Source organism: Poecilia latipinna, unplaced genomic scaffold (genome assembly GCF_001443285.1).
Source record: "Poecilia latipinna isolate Pla-1442-1.1 unplaced genomic scaffold, P_latipinna-1.0 Scaffold63, whole genome shotgun sequence".
In the NCBI taxonomy this organism is placed as follows: domain Eukaryota; kingdom Metazoa; phylum Chordata; class Actinopteri; order Cyprinodontiformes; family Poeciliidae; genus Poecilia; species Poecilia latipinna.
In genome coordinates, this window is record NW_015112679.1 from 471,398 (window position 1) to 496,150 (window position 24,753).

At 40.8% G+C, this 24,753-nt stretch overlaps 1 protein-coding gene across 3 annotated transcripts; it reads left to right on the forward strand.

Moving 5' to 3' along the window:
* Positions 1-1,252: 1,252 nt before the first annotated feature.
* Positions 1,253-24,363, forward strand: kdr (kinase insert domain receptor (a type III receptor tyrosine kinase)). Of its 3 annotated transcripts, none has more exons than XM_015058399.1 (30): positions 1,253-1,333; positions 3,219-3,312; positions 3,404-3,606; positions 3,788-3,909; positions 5,539-5,707; positions 5,929-6,068; positions 7,244-7,418; positions 8,136-8,256; positions 8,341-8,510; positions 8,766-8,919; positions 10,368-10,485; positions 10,600-10,711; positions 11,363-11,698; positions 11,801-11,947; positions 12,032-12,157; positions 16,836-16,942; positions 17,295-17,427; positions 18,277-18,381; positions 18,474-18,587; positions 19,443-19,531; positions 20,607-20,754; positions 20,836-20,927; positions 21,037-21,159; positions 21,249-21,360; positions 21,440-21,539; positions 21,627-21,732; positions 22,792-22,928; positions 23,004-23,088; positions 23,433-23,518; positions 23,619-24,363. In XM_015058399.1, the coding sequence occupies exons 2-30, from the start codon at positions 3,236-3,238 to the stop codon at positions 23,833-23,835; spliced, it is 3,924 nt and encodes a 1,307-aa protein (XP_014913885.1). In that variant the 5' UTR covers positions 1,253-1,333; positions 3,219-3,235; the 3' UTR covers positions 23,836-24,363. The 3 variants fall into 3 exon arrangements, with proteins under 3 accessions (XP_014913885.1, XP_014913868.1, XP_014913876.1); XM_015058382.1 differs by lacking the exon at positions 1,253-1,333 and adding an exon at positions 1,607-1,950; XM_015058390.1 differs by lacking the exon at positions 1,253-1,333 and adding an exon at positions 1,607-1,950 and having other exon boundaries at positions 5,542-5,707.
* The last annotated feature ends 390 nt before the right edge of the window (positions 24,364-24,753 follow it).

The window sequence follows — 24,753 nt, forward strand, 5'->3', positions numbered from 1 at the left end:
TAAAACGAGATACGTAACTCGTTATAACGAGATACGTAACTCGTTATAACGAGATACGTAAGTCGTTAAAACGAGATACGTAACTCGTTATAACGAGATACGTAAGTCGTTAAAACGAGATACGTAAGTCGTTAAAACGAGATACGTAACTCGTTATAACGAGATACGTAACTCGTTATAACGAGATACGTAAGTCGTTAAAACGAGATACGTAACTCGTTATAACGAGATAGCGATCTAATTTTTTTTTTCCTGCATGATAGCAATGCGCTTCCGTACAAAATAACCTGTGTGTGTAATTATATAACATAAACAGGCGAAATAAAGTTTACAAGGATGTTTGTCGCATAATTGGTGCCAGATAGAAACAAAATAGCATAAGTAATAATCTAAATCCTACACATCAAAGGTAAATTTAATATCTTAAATAAAGGAGATAATAAACTAGAGGCATCCAAAGTGTGGTACACTTTTTAGTTTTAATTAGGAAAAAAATATTACATATTACCGAAAAATGTAAATCTTGTTATAATTCTCTTTAGCTACAATACATTTTGTTTTCATTTTGTCTTTTAAAACCACATTTCTTTGCGTTGTCTTTAAATCCATAGGAAATGCAACTCATTGAATTACTCAGAAGCAGATTTTGTTGTACCAAAATAAAAGAAAGATTGGCACAAACCCTGTTCTGATTTCTTCTCCATTCTTTTCAGTCAAGTCTAAAAGGTATTTGGAAATCAGGTGCCTTTAAAAAACAAACAAAACAAACAAAAAAAAAACAATAAGGGAATGAAAAACTGCAGTGACGTATTTGGGCGACTGTGGATAGAGACAAAAAGAAGGAAATTTCTGCGAAAAACTAAGAAACTTAATTTGAAAAGTCTAAAATTTGCTAGAAAAATCTCAGAACGTTTGAGATTAATCTAATGAATTTTCTAGAAAAAAAACAGAAATTTCTCAATTTGTAAAGTTGAAATCTTTTAGAAAAAATTGAGAAATTTTTAATCTCATTTAAGTTTTCCAAATTTCCAAGTTTTTCCAAAGAAATAAAATCAGAGTCCATAGAGGAACTTGTTGAACTTTATTCTTTTTTTTTTATTTTATTTTATGTTTCCTATTTTTTAGTTTTGATTTGGTCCTTGTTTGGAAGCCAAAATAATTTCGACCAAGAGGAAGGTCCTGGGTAGCAGAACACCTGTTTGGACCCGCAATGAATTATGGGATATGGTGAGCCGTGAAGGATACACCGGACTCGTCCTTCCAACCTGTTGGAAAGAAGGTCGCATTTGGAGAAGTCTTCGAATTCGGACAGGCCTTGTCGCTACGCTATGACGTAAGGATTTTTAAGATTGATTGATTGATTGATTGATTGATTGATTGATTGATTGATTGATTGATTGATTGATTGAAGTAAATCTTACTCATTAGTTTTGTCAGGACTGGATTATGTTTGGCAAAACTGCACTAAAATTAGACTACATTAGCCCTGGCGGATTAGCAAATGAGACAACCATTCCAGTTTTGATGAGGCAAAATGAAAACGTCTGGATGAAGCTGAATGTTTAGCCCCTCAGTAACAGGTTCAGCAGTGTGCTGTGTGGTTGCAGATGCCCCTCCTTCCCTGCGGGCCTCTCGCTGAGGCCCCTCTCTGCATCCTCTGCAGCAGCAGCAGCAGCAGCAGAGGCTCAGTGAGAAACACGCACAGGCGCCCTGCACTGCGCGCTGATCACTCGGCGTGTCCATGACTCTCAAACTTGATCTGAAGTGGAACAGAAAACCTCGTTGCTCCGTCATGGATTCCTAATGAGGCAGTTTGATACTTTACTTTTTTTTTAATTATTATTGTTGCTCTAAAGTTTTTGTTGATACTTGCTTTTTGCCGGATGATGAAGCAGGCGGTCTCGTTTCTTCTACTGCTGGGCATTTTTCTGGAAACACCTGGTGTAGCTGGTAAGATGATGGAATAAAAACCTTTTTTTATCTACAATGCAGAATGAAAAGTGTCACATAGTTTCAAGTAGTTTAAAAAAAAAACTTTATTGACTATATAGCACCGGTTACTCAGCATATTTAGTCGTTTTGTCTCTTGTTTAAGCCTAGATTGACTTTTATGTCGATGTATTGTGATTTGATGTCAGTTCATCACAACTATTTTCTCTTGTTTTTGGAGTATTTTCTAACTTTCAGACCCTTTTGCCAAAGAAACATTATTTGTGACCAGTCATCTACTTTTTTAAATATTATTTTTGATGTGGTTACTTTGCTATAATTGTGATCGATGTGGCTAAAACTACACAGGTCTTTCTAAAAACCCTCTATGTCGTATATATTGTTTTTTTTGTTTTTTTACTTTACCAGAAATACTCCCATTGAGTTTCAAAAGTCTCTTTGGCAACAGAGTCTGCACCAAGAAAATTGCAAATAAGAGAAAATATTTAATTTAGAAAATTGATGTTGCATTGGCACAATGGGTTAAATCTATATGCATGGTTCTGGAAGAATACATTTTCTTTTTATAGAGCATCATTTCATAGTGATCTCCTGGTCCTTATAATCACAAAAAATTGTGTGCTGTGTTTCTGATTTGCCACCAAGAAAGTTTTTTTTTTTTCCATACAGTAAAAATATGTCCTTTAGGGCCGCACAGGGAGGTGGTGGTCAGCCTATATCCTCTGTAACAGGAACCCCCACCTAGGGTCACACTGTGCCGGACTATTGAGCCTGACCCAGCCCATCTTCCCCTGCTTCCTGTTTTGACACAGTTTCGCCATTTTCTGCGGCGCTGGAAAAAAATGGCCTAGAAAAGCAGTTCGAAAACATACGCTACAATGGAAAAATTTTCTTTCTTTTTTTTTCTCGACTGTGCTTTCAGTTTCTACCTTACTTCAAACCCGACACACGCTGAAGGTCCTTAAGTATCTTTTTTTTTTTTTATGGCTGCTTTGACTTGGTTTTGTTCTCATCTTTATTTATCCCAGGAAACATGCTGAAAATATGACTTCTTCATCCCAGATGTTTTGTCTCACATTCAGTCATTAATAATCCCCTTTGATGAACACTGACCACATTTAGACATTGGTAGATTATGTCTTTTCTCTTTTCCAACCATATTGGAGCATTAAATGACATACAGTGGGTTCTCCAGGTCGTTTCTACGAGGGCTGATTGCATTTTGAAACAGTCTTTGCCCTCATTAACGCCCCTGTTTCTCTTCCCAGCCCTCCAGCTCCGGTTCATGCCCGACCCACCAACGCTCAACATCTACGGCACCCATCGGATGAACAAATCTGACAACCTTGACCTAACATGCAGGTTTGTGCCACTTCATCATCGTTCTTTCACCCATCTTTCACCGTTTGGAGTATGCGGTAAAGTCTTGCGTGCGTGCGTGTCGTTCTGCCAGAGGTCGGCAGCGCCTGGTGTGGTCCACCCCTCCTGTGAGCGCTCGCCTCTCCACCAGTGACTGCAGCGGATCAGGACTTTTCTGCACGACCCTGACCATCACCAACGCAACCGTGAATGAAACCGGACAGTATCGTTGTTACTATAAAGACCTGAAAGCTGAAGACGGCAAGACGGCGGCAGCAGTTTATGTCTTCGTCCATGGTACGACTCCTTGTTCCATTTGTTTTTCTGGTGCTTTTTTTTTTTATTGTAAATTTAAGGCAAAAGACCTGTCTAGTGCTTTTTTCTTAGGCACATTTTCAGAAAAGTCCCGTCTCCCATCTCACCAGGGCTTAGTTTAAACTTAAAGCATATTGACTATCTTCACTTTGTCTTGTTTCAGATCCCAAGGTGCCATTCGTGCCCTCTGAAAAGGAATACGAGGTGGTCTTCATTCGCGAAGGCGAGCGCGTGGTGATACCCTGCCGAGGCTCGGTGGAGAACCTCAACGTCACGCTCAACACTGTGAGGAGGATTACCCTTCTGTTTCAATCTCTTTCGCTGAAATTCATAAACATTTACAACACGCAGAGGCATCTGTATAGGGCGTGAAGCGCAATGACAAAGTTTTCAGATGACCATTTAATTTTTTTGTGAAGAAACTCATCCAAACCAGCCTTGACCTGATTGAAAAAGCAATTTACCACTAAAGCTAATAATTGTTTTTCCACCATTAGCAGTAACAATAACTATCAAGTGGCTTTAACTGGCAATAAGTCGGTTTATATCAATGAGAAGAAACTGAGTATTATCAGACCGTTTTAGGTCTTTGACTGCAAGTCCGCTTTAGGTTAACATTTTTCTTTTTTCTTTTGGAAAGCTGAGTTCATTTTTGACTGGCCACACCCGAGCCTGATTATTACCAGCAAGATATAATCAGCAAATCACTTAAATAGAACTTGTTTGACTTCCTGAAATGAGCCAAAAAGGTCACACAAAGCAAACCCGTCATGACTTGAGTTTAAAAAAAACAAACAAAAAAAATAGGAATGACTTGTTCAGAACGTCACAAAAGAAGGTCAGAGTTCCTGATTCAACAATTACAAACAGGCTGGATTAAAAAAAGTCACCAATGGGAGAGTTCCAACGCAAAAACTATATTAAACAAAAAAAAAACAACAAACACAAAGGCCAGCCTGACATCTACCAATAATGTATTTCATAACATGATCACTATGTTGCCTTCAGTTTGTCATACATACAGCGTATTCATGACAAACAACTCAGAAGACGCCTTAAAATGGGCTACTGTCTCTTTAAGAAGCACGCCATCACATCAATGCTTTCCCCTGTCTTTCACTGATGCCGTTAAACAAAAAGTTGATATTTGCTCAATATTTCTTAATAGAGAGTCTATTTGATGTCATTGTTCATTAAAAACTGCTGTCTGTACTTTAAAAAAAAAGTTAAATTAACTAAACCATTTTTAGTGTAACCAAAGAGCAAGAACAATACAAATCTGTAGGAATTAAATTTTATTTTTTTCACAAAAACAGACAATTCCCCTTTTGTTTTTCCGGAGGCATTTTTATTATTATTATTGTTTAAAAAGATGAAGACATGTGACGAAGTTTCCATACAAACATCAACACAAAATTGGCCAGAAAACAAAAAAAAAAAATTCTTTAAGATTTGATTTCCAAATAAATCTAGATCCAAAATCAGTATTTGATTGGATTTGAATACATTTTTTTAAGTATTTGCAAAATATTTACTTTATTTTTTGCAAATAAAAAAAATATATATTTGTGAATGTCCTGAATTTTGCTCTTGGAAGAAAACCTGTTTGAGGTTATAAAAGACTAGAAACTTCGATTTAGAAAAGAGCTTTTTCATGTTAAAGTCCAAGATTATTCCAATTGACACTAGGCCTACATTTACCAATGACGTACCACTGTTTGTAGGTCTATCACATAAAATCCCAGTGAAATACAGTGCAACTCCCGTTTAAAAAGTGACAAAACGTGAAAGAGTTTCAGGCACGCGGATACTTTTGCAATGTTTCTTTCCGTGTTTGTACCGCTCTAATTCAGGCTTTCCTTTTCTTTATTTGCCTATTTAATTCAGAGTTTGTGAACTTTCTTTGTTTGTCAGAAGTATCCAGTCAAGGAGATCCATCCAGATGGGAAGGAATCCGTGTGGGATCCCAAGAGGGGTTTCATCTTACCGACCCATCTGATAAGCTACGCTGGAGTCGTGTCCTGCCAGACTCGGATTGGAAATGAGATATTCAAGTCCCCTCTCTACATCGTGGCTGTTGTTGGTAAGATAAAAACAACAACAACAAAATAAATAGTGCAGAGAAATAGATCCAAATATTAGTTCTGGAAATGATGATATAAGATCTGGTCAGAGACGGAGTGATTGTTGGGTGATTACATGTGAGCGGGGACATTGTGTGTTGACTGGACTTCTGAGCGTGTGTAGCCTCGGCAGAACAATAGCATGTCCGCGACTGTCGTGCCTTCCCTCCCTTTTCCGCAGGATACAAGATTTATCACCTCACCCTGACCCCCGCTCACCAGAGGCTGTCTGTGGGGGAGAGGCTGGTGCTAACGTGCACGGCCCGCACGGAGCTCAACGTGGGCATCGAGTTCAACTGGACGCACTCCGGAGGGGCCCTGGTCAGTCCGCAAGTCTCTAACTCTGCGGTACCGTCGTTGTCTGTCTGCGGTGACGTCGTCCCGGTGGGAATCGGTTTGATTCACCGAGAGCGACTCGCAGAGACAGAGGCAGAAATCGGGAAATCTGTTTCTCTCTTCCTCCTTATCTTGCAAATATTCGGGACTTCCTGCTTTCAGGAATCCGTCAGTCTGTCTGTGCGCCAGCAGGTCAAAGGTGACCACATGTTTTGTTCAGAGATGGTTGCGAGGAAAAGGGACAATGATGCATCGGTTTTCAAAACTTATTACAAGTAAAAATATGAAAAGTCCCGGAATTGGCTGCAGGTCTTTTGGGTCACGACTCTATCAGCTCTGGACGTTTAGAGACCGAAAAATTTCTCCGTTATTCTACGCAAAATGACTCGGGCAAGGTTAGTTTTTAGGACACAATGAAAAATTATTGTTATTAATCACATTAACAAATATACAATGAAGCATGTTAATAGATATAAGCAATACAAAAGTATCAAGCTTGCCCAATTTATTGCACTTCTGTCTCAAATTGGTCAGACGCCTGTGTTGGAAAAGAGATCGTGCTCACATGCCACTCGCTCTCTTATTCAATTATTTTACTGTTGTAGACAAAAAACAAACATAGCAAAGCATCGTTTTCCATGAGGTTAATCTCTACTTGCGCAAAAACATACCGCTTTGAACAAATTAAAAACATGAAACATGACACGTATGAGAAATGATCCCACGGGCCATCCTGTTAGCCAGCAACAACCCTGCATGAACTTTTTTTTAACTCATTTGTCGTGTTGTTCGCATGCCGTCAATGTAAAACCACGTCTGGATATGTCTGCACTCGTTTGGACCTGGTGATCACTTAGGGGAATTTGTTTTCCTTTAATAGTATGAGAGTAAAAGGAGCTAAAGATGGAAAAAAAGGAAACAACAAAACTTTTCAGACTTGTTTCGTAAAAATAAAACTTTAAAGTTATCACTTTCCACGAGCATGCATTATTTGAAATCTGAATAAAACATTCTGATTGTAAGTGAGAAAATGAGGCGCTGTGCGCAAGCCGAGCGTTTTACGTAACAAAACAGATTCTAACAAATTTAGACTACTGTGTGGCTGTAAGTCGCCAGTTTTAAAACACTGAATGTCTGTTTGCTGCGTGTTCCTACGTCAGAGCTCAGACGGAGGTTTCCACACCGTACCCCACAAGAAGAAGCTGTGGGACTCTCTGGATCTGTCCAACACGCTGATAGTGGAGAATGTCACGGTGGATCACTCTGGAGATTATACCTGCACAGTTTCCAGTGGGCAGATGGAGAAAAGCGCTTCAGCATATGTTACAGTTTTTGGTGGGTACTTTAAAAGCATATATTGTTGCATAATGTTATTTTGATTAAAACGAGTTAAGAAGTGGTTCATGGGGTAAAAAAATAAAAATAATAATAATAATTCTTACTTTGCAACAAGGAAACTTACTCATTTAAGAAAATGGCAGGATATTGAGATTCTGGAGAAAACCTTCACATTCCAAAAGTTTGAACTCTAATCCCATTTCGAGTTGGTGGGAATGTTTTTGGTGCACCGTGTTGACTGAACACGACTGTAATAGTCCAACACAAAGTGATGTCTAGTTGTGAGTTGGAAGGAAAAAGGATAGTTTGTGCTTACAGGTTTCTGCAAATGGAAATCTGAAAAGTGTGGCCTGCATTTCTCCTCAGTGCTTTCAGTTGGCAGCTGCTTGGCAAATAGAGTCCACCTGTCTGTAATGTAATCTCAATGTGAATACTCCTGCTCTAAAAAAAGCCTCACAGGCAGAGTTATGACCCAGCTCAGCCAGGGGGAAGGAGAAGCAACATTAAAGAAACCTAGATGTTAAAGGTTGAACAGTTTAAGATTTATTGTTTGGGTTTACCAAAATAAAAACAGGTGAAAATCGACAATAATCAAAAGGTAGGAATTGCAATTGAATTGATAGATGATACTCCCCATAAATGCTTCTGTGAGATTGGTTAAAATAGCAGCTGAAATAGAACGGTAACATTCTGCTCATTTGTTAATTTCTGCAGAAATGCCCTTTATCGACATGACAGAACAATGGCCAGAGGTGTGGGAAGTGAACGTGGGCGATCAAACACCCACAGAGATCCCTGTCAGGTACTCGGCCTACCCCGATCCCAACTTGAAATGGTACGTTCGCAGGTTTGCCTCAGTGGGGTTTGGATGCACCTCTTGAATTAAATGTCTCTCACACGTCCTCTGATTTATTTACAGGTTGAAAGACGGCCAAGCTCTTGTCAAGGATAACTACAGAATAAAACACAAAGGTGATCTCCTCATCATCCGTGGAGCCACTGAGGACGACGCAGGGACCTACACTGTGGTTCTCACCAACAAGATCACGAAACATGAAGAGAAACGCTCCTTCAAGCTGCAGGTCAATGGTAGGTTGTTTGGTTTTTGTTGTTGTTTTTGCCTCTTTGTCATTTCAGCTTCACTGTGCAAATGTAGGTATCACCTTGCATATTTTTTTTATTTTTTTTCTGTTTTTGATTTCTTGAGACCCTGAATAGAAAATGTTTAAATTGCTAATGCTAAAAGATTGACGTAAAGTGAAATCTGTAAGGGCGCAAGTACTTTTCACCAACACTGCGTTTTGTCGAGACGCCTTGGAAACGTGTCTGTGCCGTCTTCTGCAGTGCCTCCCAAGATAATCGAGAAAGGGAGCGGCTACAGCGACGAGTACGAGTACGGCAAAAGCACCACCCTGTGGTGCACCGCCCGCGGCATTCCCACACCCGAGTACATCCAGTGGCAGTGGATGTCCAAGGAAGACTGTCCCTGGGCCTTCTTGTAAGTTGCCCCTTTCTATCACTAAGTGTTTTTGTGTGGAGGAGAGGAGAGGAGTCGTTTTTCTGAACTCGAGCTGCTTGTCAACAACTTGTTGATTTACAGGAGGAATAGCTGCTTTCGTGATGTTGATGAAAACACGAGACGGCACAATGAGAGTGCACTCTGACCTTGATGCAGATCAGCGGATGTGATTCGCTCCCGACACAATGTCCATTTTTAGAACAACACCAATTATTGAGACTGAATGTTCTCAAATGTGCTTAAACAAGAACCCGCACAACAATTATTGTAATTTTGGCCAGTTTAGGTCGCAGCTTTTGTCCACGTGCATCCTGGATGTCTTTCTTTTTTCTTTTTTTTTTTTTTTTGCGGGTTACACAACATCCTCAGTGAATTCAGCAGTGATTTGACAAGTGTTGACAGAAAGAAGACAGTCCGTGTGCCTCTGAGATGAGGTTTTGACCAGAGAAGGCCGGCAGCTCGTTTCTTATCTCCTGCCTACACGACCGAGTGTTTCCTCAGTCCAGATCCACATTTCCTGTTGTTCCTGTCGGAGTCACTTTAAAAAGAAAGCGCGTTTCCCTGCTGGAGCTGTCTCTCCTCTTGGGTGCATTCTTTTCCCTGTTATCTTTCAATTTTACAGGCTTGTTTGAAACAATACTCATAAGTTTTCCGCCATTTTCACCAGAGCACAACTTGTTCAAGTAGAACCATTTTGATGTTTTGAGATTAAAAATAAATAAATCCTTTTCTGTTCTGGTGTTCAGAAACAACATTCTGCAGTGACATTTTGTTGACCTCAAATGCTGGTCATTTGGCCTAATCAAAGTTACTGACATTATGTATGCAGCATTTTTTTCATATTTTTCTCAGTAAGCTGACATTTCTGGCTGTCATTTCTGCTTGTTTATTGGACGGATATTTCTCCTATTTAAAGGAGAGGAGCTGCTGTGTAAAGTCTAGTGAAACTATAACTTGTGGGGTTCCCCAAGGTTTGATACTTGGTACACTTGAGATTTTAATTTCTCAAGTGAGAAATTAAAATCTCTCACTATTTTATCTATTTCTCACATTCAGTCTATGGGCTTTTTTATCCTCATTACCTCAACAAAACTATTGACTGGACTAGACAAACATCACTTCCGTGTTTACAAGTCATACAGGAAGAATACATACACAAGAATAACACCCGTTTCATGTTCATTACATTGGCTCACCGTAGTATTCAGAACAGATTTTAAAATGATAACGGTCATATATAAAGCATCGAAGGAAATGACGGCATTATATTTATCTATTTGTATTATTCTATGTCCTGTGACTTGGATTTTTGTCACCTTTTAATCCTGTACGCTGCTTTGTGACTACATCTGTGAAAACCGCCTTATAAATAAATCATTCATTCATTCATTCATTCACATTCACGTGCTTTTCATTCTGTGAATCAGGCCAGGACTGAACAACACCGAGGAGCTGCTGAGGAACTGCACAGCCTGGAAAAATGTCTCCATCGGCGGAGTTCGCGACCCAATAGAAGTCACCGACAGTGTCGATCGAACTCAAAATGTGAGCAATTCATCGGTTACATTCTTTTTCATCTTATATCTCCCATGAATCCTTAGTTTTTGTCATGATGTGACGTAAAAACTGCAAACTAAAATGAACTTCTTTTGTTTGTAGAAATTTATCAGTGCGCTGAAGATTCAGAAAGCAGAGACTCATGCCCTGTACAGATGCAAGACTGCCAACAAAGTAGGAAGGGATTCCCGGAACATCTTTTTCCGTGTCACACGTAAGACTTGTGTCTTCTCTTGTGTTTGTTTCATGCGGCCTTTGCTAACTCTGAGCTCAGTTTTAGCATAGTGCATTTTGAATATTTTACCATTTTGTCACATTTAAATCACAAACCTCATTGTAACTTTATGTGATGGTCCAACACAAAACAGTAGTCATCCATGGCTGATAACCAATATTCTATATATTCTATATATTTCACTATCCCTTTTGATGCCTTGAAAAAATGACTGCACTTTGCTGCTTCAGTTAAAATTCCCACAATCCTTTGCTGCATCACTCACTGTCACATGACCAAACTCCTCTTCTCCCTTACAGATACTAAGAGCAACAAGATGGAAATAAATATTGTTGATGTTAATATCAGCCCGTTTTTATTTATTGGGCCGATACCGATATGTCAAAAAGAAAAAAATATCAGTTAATACTAATGTTGGTGCCGATATATCGTGAATCCCTAATATGCACAAAAATACTTCACACACTTGCTAGAGTCTTGTTGTGAATTGTTTTTGAAAATGTTGCTTTCCTTTTGGGCGTCACATGCTGAAAAATCTCAATGAAATACTTTAAAGTTTCTAGTTGTAAGGTGACAGATTGAATACTTTTGCACCGTTACCTGTCTGATCTGCGATTTAAACCCCTTTAGGTGACCTCGAGGTGAGCATGTCTCCCTCCGATAAGCCCATGGAGCAGGACGACGTGGTCCTGCGGTGTAAAGCGGACAATCTGCTGTACGACCAACTGGCCTGGTTCCGGGTCACCAACCTGTCCCCGACAGAGCTGGCTGAGTCCAACCGGCCCTGCCACTCGCTGACTCTGCAGCCCCTGCCACAGGCCGTGCTGTCCAATCTCCAGGGCAACATCACCCTGGACCTGACGCTGCCCAACGCCTCGCGTCAGGATGAGGGCCTCTACGCCTGCCAGGTGAAGAACATCAAGTCGGCAAAGAGGACCTGCATTCTCCGCCACCTGTTCCTCAAAGGTTAGCGCTCGTGGCTCGAATCGAGCAGAAAGCAGATTACATAGAGAAAACGATTAAAGTCAGAAACAACTCATTGTCGTTTCCCACATTTGACTTCCTTAGATCTTGAGGCTGCAAGAATACGTAACAATTTCACCGACCAAAAGGTCAACGTGAGTACGACCATCACCCTTCACTGTGACGCCGTTGGGACGCCAAACCCGACAGTGGTGTGGACCAAAAACAACCGCACGGTGGAGAAGGGCTCAGGTGGGACGATTGCTGCCATGCGCACCCGTCGCCTCACGAGTTGCCACATTTATCACACCGAGCCTGTTCATCTGCTGCTTCCAGGAGTGATTCTGCAACAAAACAACCTGATGATTCAGCGTGTGAAGAAGGAGGACAGCGGTCTGTACACGTGTACGGCATGCAACAGCCGCGGCTGTGACGCCGCACGCGCCTATCTGAGTGTCGAAGGTCAGTCTGATACATCTGGTTCCAAATGCAGTTTGCTTCTTCGCCAAGGTGGATTTAAAAACCACACTGCAAAAACACAAAATCTCACCTTAGTGACTTGGTCTAGTTTCTGGTGCAAATATACTCTATAATTTTGCCGTTTGGCAACAAATCAATTCCACACAGTGACATTATCTCCAATTTTATGATGCAGTGCACTTAATGAGAGATGAGACCCTAAGAGAAGCAACAGCAGTGTTTAAATTTGTCATATAATTTTTAGGAGGGAAGTTTGACACCCTTTTCTACAGACCCATTCACAGGAAGGAGCCTCACCATTTGACTCCTCAGAAATCATGAAAAAGAAAAAAAGAAAAGTATATTTATGACATTTTCTGACCGGGACAAAATATACATACACAACAATAATCGAGGTAAGTTCTCTATTCTGTCATTTATTGTGCTGTATTTGATCATTTAATGATGATAAATGTTGACGCTGCCGTCTGTACCATTAAGGTTACCACTATACTGCTAGTCCGGCATGTTGATCTTCTAGAGTCTGCTGTAAAAATGCATTTTGTGAGTCCTTTCCATATTGCACATGACTATATTTGATACTCTTTTCTTCCACTTACATCAGTAATGCAACAATATTTTATAGTTACTTAGGAAGAAAACCAACCTAGCAGCTCCTTTTTATGGTAGCGAGGATGAATTAGGTTTTAGTGATGAAGAAAACGAGCAGCTTACAACTTTGCAAGGAGACAGTGAGGATGATGAAGACTGTGAGGCCGAGAGTAAGAGCAGTGAGAACAGGAGGAATAATTATTTCTTGTGTGCTGCATTAAAGTGGCAGGTTCATAACATACTGAGGATATTTGTTTGTTTCCTAGGTCCACCTCCCCCACTGGGAGCTGGGAGGAACGGCTTCATCAGGTTGTTGTGGAAAATGATCCGTTCTCCATTCGGTTCTTGATGTATGAGGTTGAAGAAAAGTCAATGAGTTGAACTCATGAAAGCCACTTATTAAGACTAAAACACAGCTGGTCCATTTATTCATGCTCTCTTATTGGGCTAAGAGAGCAAAACGGCATCAAAGAACAGTTTGTAAATCTCTTTGTTAGCCTCTATTTAAGCTACACCTGAAGAGGGTGTTTCCTAACTTTAGATTTAGCTTTAGCTTTTGCCAGCATGTGATTTATGTGACGGCATGTATGTGTACACGAGCATGCAAGTAGCTAAAAGAGGCGGAGGAAAACACAGAACTATTTATTCTTGACATTCTGCAAGCAGTAAGGCAAAGGCGGCAGCATCAAGACACTCAAATCAAATGAAAACCGTTATATCAATGGAATATTCCAATAAAAAGGTGAAAAGCATTTTTTAAAATTATTTTTAGCTTTCAAATGAGTTTCATAGTTAACTATTATCGCTACTGAAAACTATATAGACTATAACCTGAGTTGTTAAATAAACGTTTTTTACAATAGTAAACCAAACTCTCTTGTTTTCATTCATTTCCACTATCGTACTATTTACAAAAAGTAAATGGAAAAATATGTTTTAAAAAATTCTTTATTATGTTTACTTGGAAATTTTTTTTCCCAACTGGCATTATTATGCATATAATGGAGGGTTAATAGACTTGAAATAAGGCCAAACTAACTTAAAGTAACTTTTCAGGAAGATAGGAGCTTATTTTAAGTCAAAAATTCCTAAATATTGATGAGAAAAAAAAATGCTATTTCCTTTGGCAGATTATTTCACTTATGACAAAACAATAAGAGATTTTCCCATGTTACAAGTGAAATAATCTGCCATTTGTCATCAATATTACATAATTATTGACTCTGAGCAAGCTCCTTTCTTGCTGAAGTGAGTTTTATCTTATTTCAAGTTACTTATTTACACTAGAAACCTGACCAAAAATACTTGGTTAGATTTTGTGTTTTTGCAGTGCACCTTTTGGAAGTTGTTGTATGGTCGTCTGTGTGTTTAGCACGAGAATCCTTCACTGTCAAGACAGAAAGCTGAAAATCGTAGCGGGAAATCTAAATCAGATGATTGTTTCACAATTGCTGAACAAAAATTAACAAAATTGACTGAGCTTCTTACCATATCTGTAAGGGAAAGTCCTATGGAGAAAAATCATCTCAGCTGCTTATATCCACAGACTGCGATCCGTCGTGTTTTTGAGTTTAAAAAATCTTTAAAGTTGACAGGAAATTTGAAAATATCACGTTATTGAAAGATTGGAAGATTAATACCTGACGACCAACTATAAAGTCTTTAAAAATGCCAACATTTAAAAAAGACTTGAATAAATACAGTGCTTAGCCTGGTGGGGGGCACAAGTAAAGCCTGGTGGCCCGCCAGGCTTATAATACACTGTGTTAAACCCTGTGTTTTATTGGCCCAGTCAAAGTTCACACCTAGATCCAAATGGGAATCTAGTGAACATTCAGAATGATCTGAAATGCAGCTGATCGCAGTAAGCTTTATAAATTACTTTTTATTATTCTTGTGTGAATTTTGTATCATTTTGTGATTGTTTTCAGTCTCTCTCCATAGTTGCTCCTTTCAGTCTCTCTTATTTGTGCCTTTTCATAAAAGCTTTGAGGCCCCTTCACTCACTGGGCATCTGGGACCTGTGCCCAGTTAGCCAGCTCAGTGATGCACCCACGGCTCCCAGTTGGGAAAATTTAATGAGAAAAATGTTCACCCTTTATCTGTTTTTTTTTTTTCTTTTGAAAACACCCACAAGTGATTAATTTTTATCCCTGACGTCAAGGTTTTCCCACTTCACGTTACACTTATAACATCTTTGATATCAAAGAGAGCAAGAATAACTTTGCTTCCGCATGACAGGAAGTTGGCCCAGTTAACGCACATCCTCCTGGGAGTTTCTAAATCCAAAAACAATGAGGAGACTGCAGGACAAAGGCAGAGGCCAGCCCTGCCCCAGCCTCAGCCTCGGCTCTGTTGTCTGTGCCTTTCTGTCCCGAACGCAGAGACGGAGCAGAAACAACAAATAAACAAACGTGCAAACTAGGAGGGCCTACGTGATCCTGTCCCTGTACGCAGAAGATGGACCAGGTTAAAGGATCTCGCAGCTCTGTTCTGGTGCATGTAGGGATAATAATCCGGGTTCACGTTGTTTAATCTTCTGAAAGGAGAATCTCTGGTCTTCAGTGCGACACGCTCACAGCTGATTTAGTTCTCTCTCCAAACCCGAGATGATTCACTACAAAAATCAATCGGTGTGTGAAATTTTCTGGAGAAATCAGGCAGTGTGTCTGCTGCAACAAACATCTAGTCGTCGATCTCTTTTGGTGCCGATTGCGCTTCCAAAGCAGTCTCCTTTTCCACATTTTGCCATATTGTGGAGGAAGTGGAAGAGAAAAAGAACGCATGGTTTTCAATACTTCTTTTTACAAATAAAGATAGGAAAAGTAGGACATTTATTTGAATTCAGCCCCATCACAAGCACCTCTAGTTTCTAGAACTGAAGAAGTTACAACTTCAAGTGTTTTGGGGTAAATCTATACCACATTTTCACATCTAGAAAAAAAAAAAACATGCATAGTCGTGTTTGCTGGATTCATGAGAAAATGGATGGCATTTAACGCAGGCCAACCCTGTAAGAAAACCTGCATATGAGACTTGAATCTGGGGCAGAGGTTCACCTTCCAGCAGGACAATGTCCGTAAACACATAGCCAGAGAGCTGCATGGGGCTGAAGATACAATAATACAAGGCATGCTTTTCAGATTTGCAAAACAGTTTCAAAACTTTGAATTGTTTTCATTTGATAATCTACTCTACGTCGGTCTGTCTCAAAAAATCTTAAAGTACGTTTTGTGATGTGACAAAAGTGTGAAAAAGCAGCGTGAACAGTCTGAGAAGGCAAACAAAACGGCAATATTTAAGTTATTCTTGTACAATTTTGAGTTGTATAATAATCTTAATACCACCACCCAAAATTTGAAATGACATGCAGTGGAAAATATCTGGCCGTTAAGCACATATTTCAGCTACAGATTAAATTTATGTAACTCGTGTGGTAACTATGTGGCCTCTAATATACTTATATTCTATGAAAAAAATACAAAAGAAACACTGTGACCTTATCTGTGGAGTTATGTGAATAATATTCTTTGTCCTTCCAATCAGTCACATGAGCGACATATGAATTGTTCCCTACAAGAAGGAAAAATAATGGATCTGGAATGAAGGGGGGGGGAATCCCCTGATATTGTCCCAGACTGCCCTTCCCTTAGAAAACGAAAGAATACACATGACTCCCTCACCCCTTTCTCACCCACCCACCGCAAAAAAACATTTTGGTAGTGGAGATGTGGTCTGCTGTGGCTTGTAGTGACACCCTACTGTGTGTCTGATAGGCCTTTTCCAAGTTGTTTTTGGCCAAAGCCGTTCGCCCTGACTCCGGGGTATTTGTTATGACTGGATAAAATATCAAGTTTGCTTACAGTCCAGATTCCAGCAATCTCCTTCTTCCAACCAGATCTCAGACGTTCACACGTACGAGCCAAACACAATGACCGAAAACCTCCCCGAGTATCACGCAGCGCCACGTCGGCGTTCTGACTCAAACACTGGTTGTTAAACTCAGTCGCTGGGCTTGATCTGTACCTGTGAATTTCCCCTTCAGTAGCGTCGTTTGTGTATTTTCTAGGTGCAGACGAGAAGACGAACGTGGAGCTGATTGTTCCCATCGGCTCGGTGGTCATAGCCATGTTTTTCTGGCTTTTGATCGTCTTCGTCATCCGTGGGCGAAAGAGAGTAAGTAACCTTTGACGCTCCCGTCAGTACTAAGAAAAAAAAAAGAAAAAAAATCAGCAGAGCACGCTCATGTGCACAAGCGCCCACAATTGTGGAGCGTGTATGATTGATTAGAGGCGACTGGTTTGGCTCGGGGAGGACACTGTCTCTTGTGTCCAGAAACAACGAGTCCACACTCGGCTCCCCTAAGTCACGTAGGCCTGAAAACGGCGACTGGGCCCCATTTATTAGAATCAGCAGCCGAGTCACTGGAAACCTGCCTGGACAGTTTATTGTACTGGGAAAGTTGAGACAAACAGCAGCTTATTAACTCTTCGTTTACCTCTTTGACATCTCCTCTTTGCTTTTCCAGCCAACTAGGGACCTGAAGACCGGCTACCTGTCCATGATCCTGGACTCGGAGGACATGCCCATGGACGAGCAGTGTGAGAGGCTCACATACGACGCCAACAAATGGGAATTTCCTCGAGACAGGCTGAAGCTCGGTAAGATGCGATTGTCGTTAAGTCTGTGGAACATCGAGAAAGAATCCTTCGACGGTTTTTGATTGAAACCAAAACGGATATCCAGATAACATCACGTTGTTAGAACATTATTTTTAATTTAGGACAATCAAGTGCAGTATGATCAAACTCAAATCATTCACTTTGTTACCCCAACACAATACCCATTGAGGTAGTTGATGACCAGTCTGCAATGACAAAAAAAAAAAAAAGTTTTACGCAATCACAGGGCACAGTGGCGGAACGCCTTGCCAAAATTTCTGCCTTTGTTTTATGATCGAGTGGATAAAAGATGACCTGATTTCCAAAAGGGAAAGAGAAGGAAAAATGCCGTGAAGCAGTGTCAGGAAATCCTCATGTTCATGCAGGATTCATATAATCCTATAAGGATTTTCCAGCGTTCATGACGCGAAAAGCTCCGGCATCAGAATATTTGTCAACCTGCCTCGGCTTGTCCGTGCTGCACGTTGCTTTTTCCCCACTGAATGAACACGGAGCAGATCGTCCGTGGTGCCGCAAAGACAGCACAGTCACAGAAAATGAAGGGATGGAGTTTGGGGGGAAGGAAACGAAGTTGGGCACTACGACAAAAAGGAAGTAAGGAAGAAGGGAAGGACGAAACGAAGGGAGGAAGGAAGGAAATGAAGTTGGACACTAAGAAGAAAAGGGAGGAAGGAAGGAAATTCTTTAAAGTCAATTAAAAATAGTAATATCCTGCGTAAAGCGTCAGAAATATATCAGATCTCGCTTCATGCCCTCTAAACAGATGAAGCCCAATAAATACCACAGCAAGTACTGACCATCGTCTTTGGTTATTGCTTTTTGATGAAGGTGAACCTCTGGGACGAGGGGCATTTGGTCAGGTTGTAGAAGCAGCCGCCTTTGGCATTGAGAAAGCTACTACATGCACCACTGTTGCAGTCAAGATGCTGAAAGGTAAAGTATTTTCTCTCCCTCTCTTTAAAAAAAAAAAGCTCTTACTGCAATAGAAATCTTAAAACACAAGGAGCCGTTTCATTTTGTTGCAGAGGGAGCTACAACCAGTGAATATCGCGCCTTGATGTCGGAGCTAAAGATTCTCATCCACATTGGACATCATCTCAATGTGGTCAACCTGCTGGGAGCTTGCACCAAGCCCGGAGGTGAGTCGGGATGCGTTGATAATCAATCAAAAAAGTATTTTTGTGTATAAATACGTAGACTATTTTTTTTTTTTTGTATTCCACCACCTGATACTATAGGAGTTAAATTTGTTCTTAAGCCATATTCAATGATCTCAGAAAAAGTATTTCATTCAGTCACGGCACTCACTTTCTATCTAAGTCGTCTGGCTGTAAGTTGTCTTTCATAACATTATCCATGGCAGGTAGACTATCGTCTACGCCATGTCCGATGGCGTTCCGCAAGGATCAGTCCTTGAACTCCTTCTATCTTCCCTTCTATCAAAGGGAAGAAAGAGAAAGTCTGCATGCTCTAACTGTAAAATTCAAATGTATGCAGATGATATTGTTGTTTTAAGAAAAATCGCACCAATATGACACAAGAAGATCCATAAGAACTTGGAGCTCTATGGTTCATTTGTCTAAATTGTTCAATGTCTAAACCAGTCGGTGTTTTTCTTTGTCCTCTGTATAACAAGACATTTTTAATATCATTGGAAAGGATGAAACCATCTTAAATCTTAAATCATGTCAGTTTACTTCCATATTTACGTTCATGAGGTAGTTCTTTTAACTTACAACTCTATGGTTATTTTTGTTTTATATTTAGTGAAACTAACTATGAGATCCGGATCTCTTAATTAGGAGAAAACATGTTTAATTTTTTTTTTCTTTGGTGAATGCAACGTTTTGTTGCACTTTCTTTTAACCGTCTGTTTTGCACACGACCCTTTGTTAAACATGGATATTAAAACACATTAAAACATGAGCCTCACTCGCAGTTTGGAGGCATTGCTCTCTTTTTCCTTCGTGAATTTTGCATGTTTCCTCCTGCAGGACCACTGATGGTGATTGTTGAATACTGTAAACATGGAAATCTATCCAGCTACCTGAAGAGCAAGCGTGGAGAGTACAGCCCTTACAAGGTGAGATAAGTGACCCACTTGCAGCCAGTAAAACACAGCCAGCACTTTAAATGTGGTTACCTGTAGCCCAGAAAAACAAATCACATCATTGGCCACACATCTTAAAAGCATACTCTAGTAAAGAACAGGTTTTTTAGTTATTTAAAACTGCAGTCATGTGAAGTAGAACATGACTGCAAATTTCTACATGGAGTAGAAATGTTTTGCTGTCAAAAATGAGGAAAACTCACCGTCCCGCTTTTAGAAAGTCCTGACACCGGGTTACATGCACAGCAGTATATGGTTCTTTACATTTCCACTCGGCTGAAACATGTCCATGTGCCTTACACGTGCAGAGTCTGCTGACTTTATTTTGACACATTTCCCCGGCTGGTTCCAAAACAGCTAGCGACAGTGAAATCTGCTGGCTATCAAAGCAGAGAGAGCATGCTTTTTGGGGAAAAATAAGAGGAAATCTGGACGAGTCCGATTACGCAGAGGAAGGAGAGCTGCTTCGAGAAACGGAACAAATACCGCTCATGGATAATTTTGGCCACGGTGCACAAAGTTATCCAACCAGTACTGGAAGATGGATCCAACTTAAAGACGTCTGCACACGTTTGTTCTTGCAAGGTTGCTGGTTAGGAGGCATACACCTTGGAGAGGTTGTCAGTCCATCGCAGGACAACACAGAGGCAATTTAGAGATGTGTTTTATACAAATTTGATGCTGTCAAAAAAATCAATTGTAGCCAAATTAATCAAATACATTTTGGTTCAGTATTACCATAATGCAAGAGACAAAAAAAAAATTAGTATTAGTAAGTAGATGATATTTTGCAGAGGTCAAGTGGGCTTTTCTGTTCATTATTAGGAAAAGTAGCTTCATCCTTTGTCTGCATCCATGAAATCCAGAAGTGTGAAGTAAACATGGGAAAGTTTGCTTTGACATGTTGCCACCAGTTTGACCCAGATTTTTTGTTTTTATTATGGCCTGGGTGGCGGGCCAGCGCTCCAAACAACTGTCTATCTAATAAAAGTGACTGATCCCGCTCCTAAAATAAAATGTATTATTATTATCTTTCCGTGGCGGACAGAGAAAGCGAGCCAGTAGCCAGAGGTGGGCTCCTGCTGATGAGGACGTGACTGAAGGGGACCTCGGTTTGGGGAAAGTGGCCCAGCTGGACATCTGCACGGGGACGGCTGAAGACAAAGGATCATGCGCCAGCGGTGACCCCAGCCAAGGTTGTGAAACAAGAGGTCGCTCACCTCTTTTCACCGTTTTCATTGGTTGTGGGCAGTTTTGTCATTGAAATGTGATTCCAGAGAGCTCAGTTGACGACCATCTCACAATGGAGGACCTGATCAGCTACAGCTTCCAAGTCGCCAAAGGAATGGAGTTCCTGTCTTCTCGGAAGGTGAGAACATTTGGTCTCTCTGCAGTCGTTTAGGCCTCTCTCCAAACTGGAGGACGTAATCTCTTCATTTCTGTGCCTTAAATACGATTGACTTTGTTTTCCTCTGCAGTGCATTCACAGGGACCTGGCAGCCAGAAACATTCTGCTCTCGGAGAACAACGTGGTGAAAATATGCGACTTTGGTCTCGCTAGAGATGTCTACAAAGACCCCGACTATGTTCGCAAGGGAGATGTGAGTCTTCTGAACTCAGGCGTGGAGTTAAAATCATATAATTAAACCAGATGGTTCAGTAAAACGTCTAATTTTTGCTGTCGTTACAGGCCCGCCTCCCTCTAAAGTGGATGGCTCCCGAGACCATTTTTGACCGAGTCTATACGACTCAAAGTGACGTTTGGTCCTTTGGAGTTCTCCTCTGGGAGATCTTTTCCTTGGGTGAGCCTAACTCTAACCCCACGTTGCGGCAATCACGTAGACCTCTGTGTTTCCGTAACACCATCCGTCTCTCCTGCAGGGGCTTCTCCCTATCCAGGCGTTTGCATCGATGAGTCTTTCTGCAGAAGGCTCAAGGAAGGCACGAGGATGAGGCCTCCAGAATATGCCACCACCGAAATGTGAGTTTCTAGCCGAAAAATAACCACGGAGGAGCACGACACGGCACGTCTCGGCTTCAACCCTCGTTTTCTTTGCGGTCCAAACAGATACCAGACCATGTTGGACTGCTGGATGGATCGGCCTACGGACAGGCCCACGTTTGCAGAACTGGTCGAACATTTGGGAAATCTACTACAAGCCAGTGCACAACAGGTCTGCTCCAGACAAAAACAAAACATCCTGAGTTTTTTTTTTTTTTATCAAGTCTTCATCACCAGGAGTTGGAAGCTGACCTGTCAGATCATGACCACATTACTTATTACAGCCAGATGAATTTTTGTGGTCTCCTTTTGTGTTGTGTGGTCACTACAGCTGTCCGCTGTTGTAAAACACAGTTGATTAAATTCAAACCCGTTTAATGGAGTGTTGCAACGAAACATCTGGGAAACATGCAAGAATTAATTTGCAACAGAAGAGTCGTAAACACATGTGATGCTCACAGCTGATTTGAGAATAAATCTTTTGTTGGAAAACACAAAACAGACTTTTAATTCAAGTGCGTTTGGAGGCTGAGAAGAAGTTATTTTGAACCGATTCACTGGCGCCGCACTTTTTGACATCTATGACATAGAGATGCTGGTGGAAAAGGGCCAAAACGAGCCCGCAGCATCACTCTTCCTTCAGCATAGTTAGCATTTGCTCTTTGTTGGACTGATGCCAAACTCACGTCTGAAGTTTGTTCCTAAAAAGTATTCTTAGTTTTATCTGACCAAAGCACTCGGTTCCAGTTAAAGTACAAGCAGAGTAAGGATATCTATGTTTGATTTGGTTAAAAAAAACAAAAAACATTTTCATGTCATTCTCTTTAAGCAATGTAGATGTCTGAATGGTTGTTGTAGAAACATTGTGACTCCAAGGTTACTCCTCTTTCCAGCTGTTTTAATCTTTATTACTCATGTAGGAGATTTTACATAAGTAGGTATTTTGTGATTAACATACATCTGCTTTACTTGAACAGAATGTTGTCTTTTTGAGTTTAAAGAGGAAGTCATTGATTACTACATTAGATGAATTCACTCTTATTAATGAACTACAAAACTTTTGTAGGAATTGTTAGAAATGCCTGTTATTTATTTAGTTATTTTTTCCCCTCAATAAACAAACGCACTCAGTTTGGGGGATGGATATTACTAAAATTTTCAGTGTGATTGCAGAATTGCTGAAGTAAGTGTGTGTTTGAAGTTATGCCATATAAATCCTCTTTCTCTCCAGGACGGGAAGGATTACATCCCCCTGACAGCAGGCGAAGCAGAAGGATGCCTACTGTCCTCTGAGCCAAAGAGTCGCTACGGCTGCCCTCAGAACGGGGAAACCCTGGAAACCCACTACGACATCCCATCATCCCTTGGGTCAGCGTGATTCTCTCATCATCCCTCCGTTGGTTAGTGTCAGCGGTGCCTTACGGACCTGTCCTCTGTCCACAGGCTGTCCCAGCAGAGCAAGAGGTGCAGTCGGTCTCTCAGTGTGAAGACGTTTGAAGACATTCCTCTGGCGCACAGCAGCGTCATGGTGAGCCCGTTCATTTCTGTTCCTTCTTTAAACCTTATTTTAGTGGATACCAACTGCAAACGCTCCACAATAGCCACAATTTGGGACATACTCTTGTTCAGTTGTCTAGGCATCACAATTTGCTTTCATCAAAACTTACTCGTGTACGCGCGTGCTCATTTATCCCGCTTCTGACGCCAAATTTGTGGGGAAAAATGTAAATTTCCTGCTAAATACACCTTACATACAGGTGCCATGGTGAAGAGCTATTTAGTGTTAATTACTTCAACAGTCAGTGGTCTTAATAGGTGTGTGTTTATATATGTCATGACTCAAACATTTTAAACTTGTTGGCTCTTCTGCAGGAGGGTCACACAGACAGTGGGATGGGCTTCTCTCCAGACGAAGTAAAGTGTTTAAATCAACAGCTCCCAACTACACCCAATTTCAGGTAACCGATTACACTAAATCGCATAGTAATATATTATACTTTATTGCCATAGAGTAGTTTTCCTTTCCTAATTTGTGTTGCCTTTGATTTGAACTCTTAGCCAATTGCTCCGCTGCAAAAGCAAAGAGTCGGTGGCGTCCGAGTCATCCAATCAGACGAGCGGATATCAGTCGGGGTACCACTCTGACGACACAGACACTCCGATCTATGCAAACGAGGAGGTCATCATGAAGCACAACATGCTGAAGAAGCCTCCGCTGCCCAAGATGGCGGACAAGTTCAGCGCCGAGATTCGCTACAGCACGCCGCCTGTCTGATCCCGTGTGCTCCTCCCCTGTTAGACCTCGAGTTCCCTCGCTGTATAGAATATTTATCCTTTACATGAGTGTTACAGTCAAGGATCGATGACAGAAGACATGTCTGGAATTGCAGTGGTGTTTGGGGGGCTTTTGCTCAAGAGGAAACGCAGTAAAAGAACAGAACAGAACAGAACCAGGACGGTTGCATGATAAGTTTTTCTTCATCTCTCTTTGGACAACCGGAGGAATGGACATTTCTGGACACGCCCACTTCCCGACGCACAATCCACCAACTTCCTCTGCTGCAGGATGTGTATCTGGTGTTTTTAGATAAATAAATCAGGAAGTTTTTCTTTCGTTCGGTAAGCTTTCTTTTGCGTCATTTTGTCCGCACATTGAATGGCCAGTTCTCATATCAGTGTTTTTGGAGCACATTTGTACATTTCTGTTATTCACTTTCCTTTCAGTATTGTTATTAAAAGCAGATGACTAAACCTAAATTTATTGTAACTAGTTTTATAAAAATTAAAATACTCACCACCTGTTGTTCTTGAGTGTTTTTTTCTAACTGCTCACAGCCTTGGTTTGAGATGGTTTCCATCACTTTTCATGCCAATCCACAAATGTCTCATTTCCTCTTAATGTGTCTTTAACAAAGAAAACAATACTTTCTCAGCCTTGGCCTCTCGCTTTATGTGTGAGTGTGTCGTAGGAACAATGCTGTGTCAACCTTGGGTATTTTTTCTTTTTTTTTTTTTTAAGTGGATCCAGCTCACCATCTCTGCAGTAACCAAACTATAAACAGTGAATTGGGGTCACTAACCCCAATTCACTGAAAATATAGTTTTTCTTTATTTTTTTCTGGATGTTCTTACCAAATTACACAGGAATGCCTTCTTGGAGGGATTTGTATAAGACAGATCAACACAAAGCAGG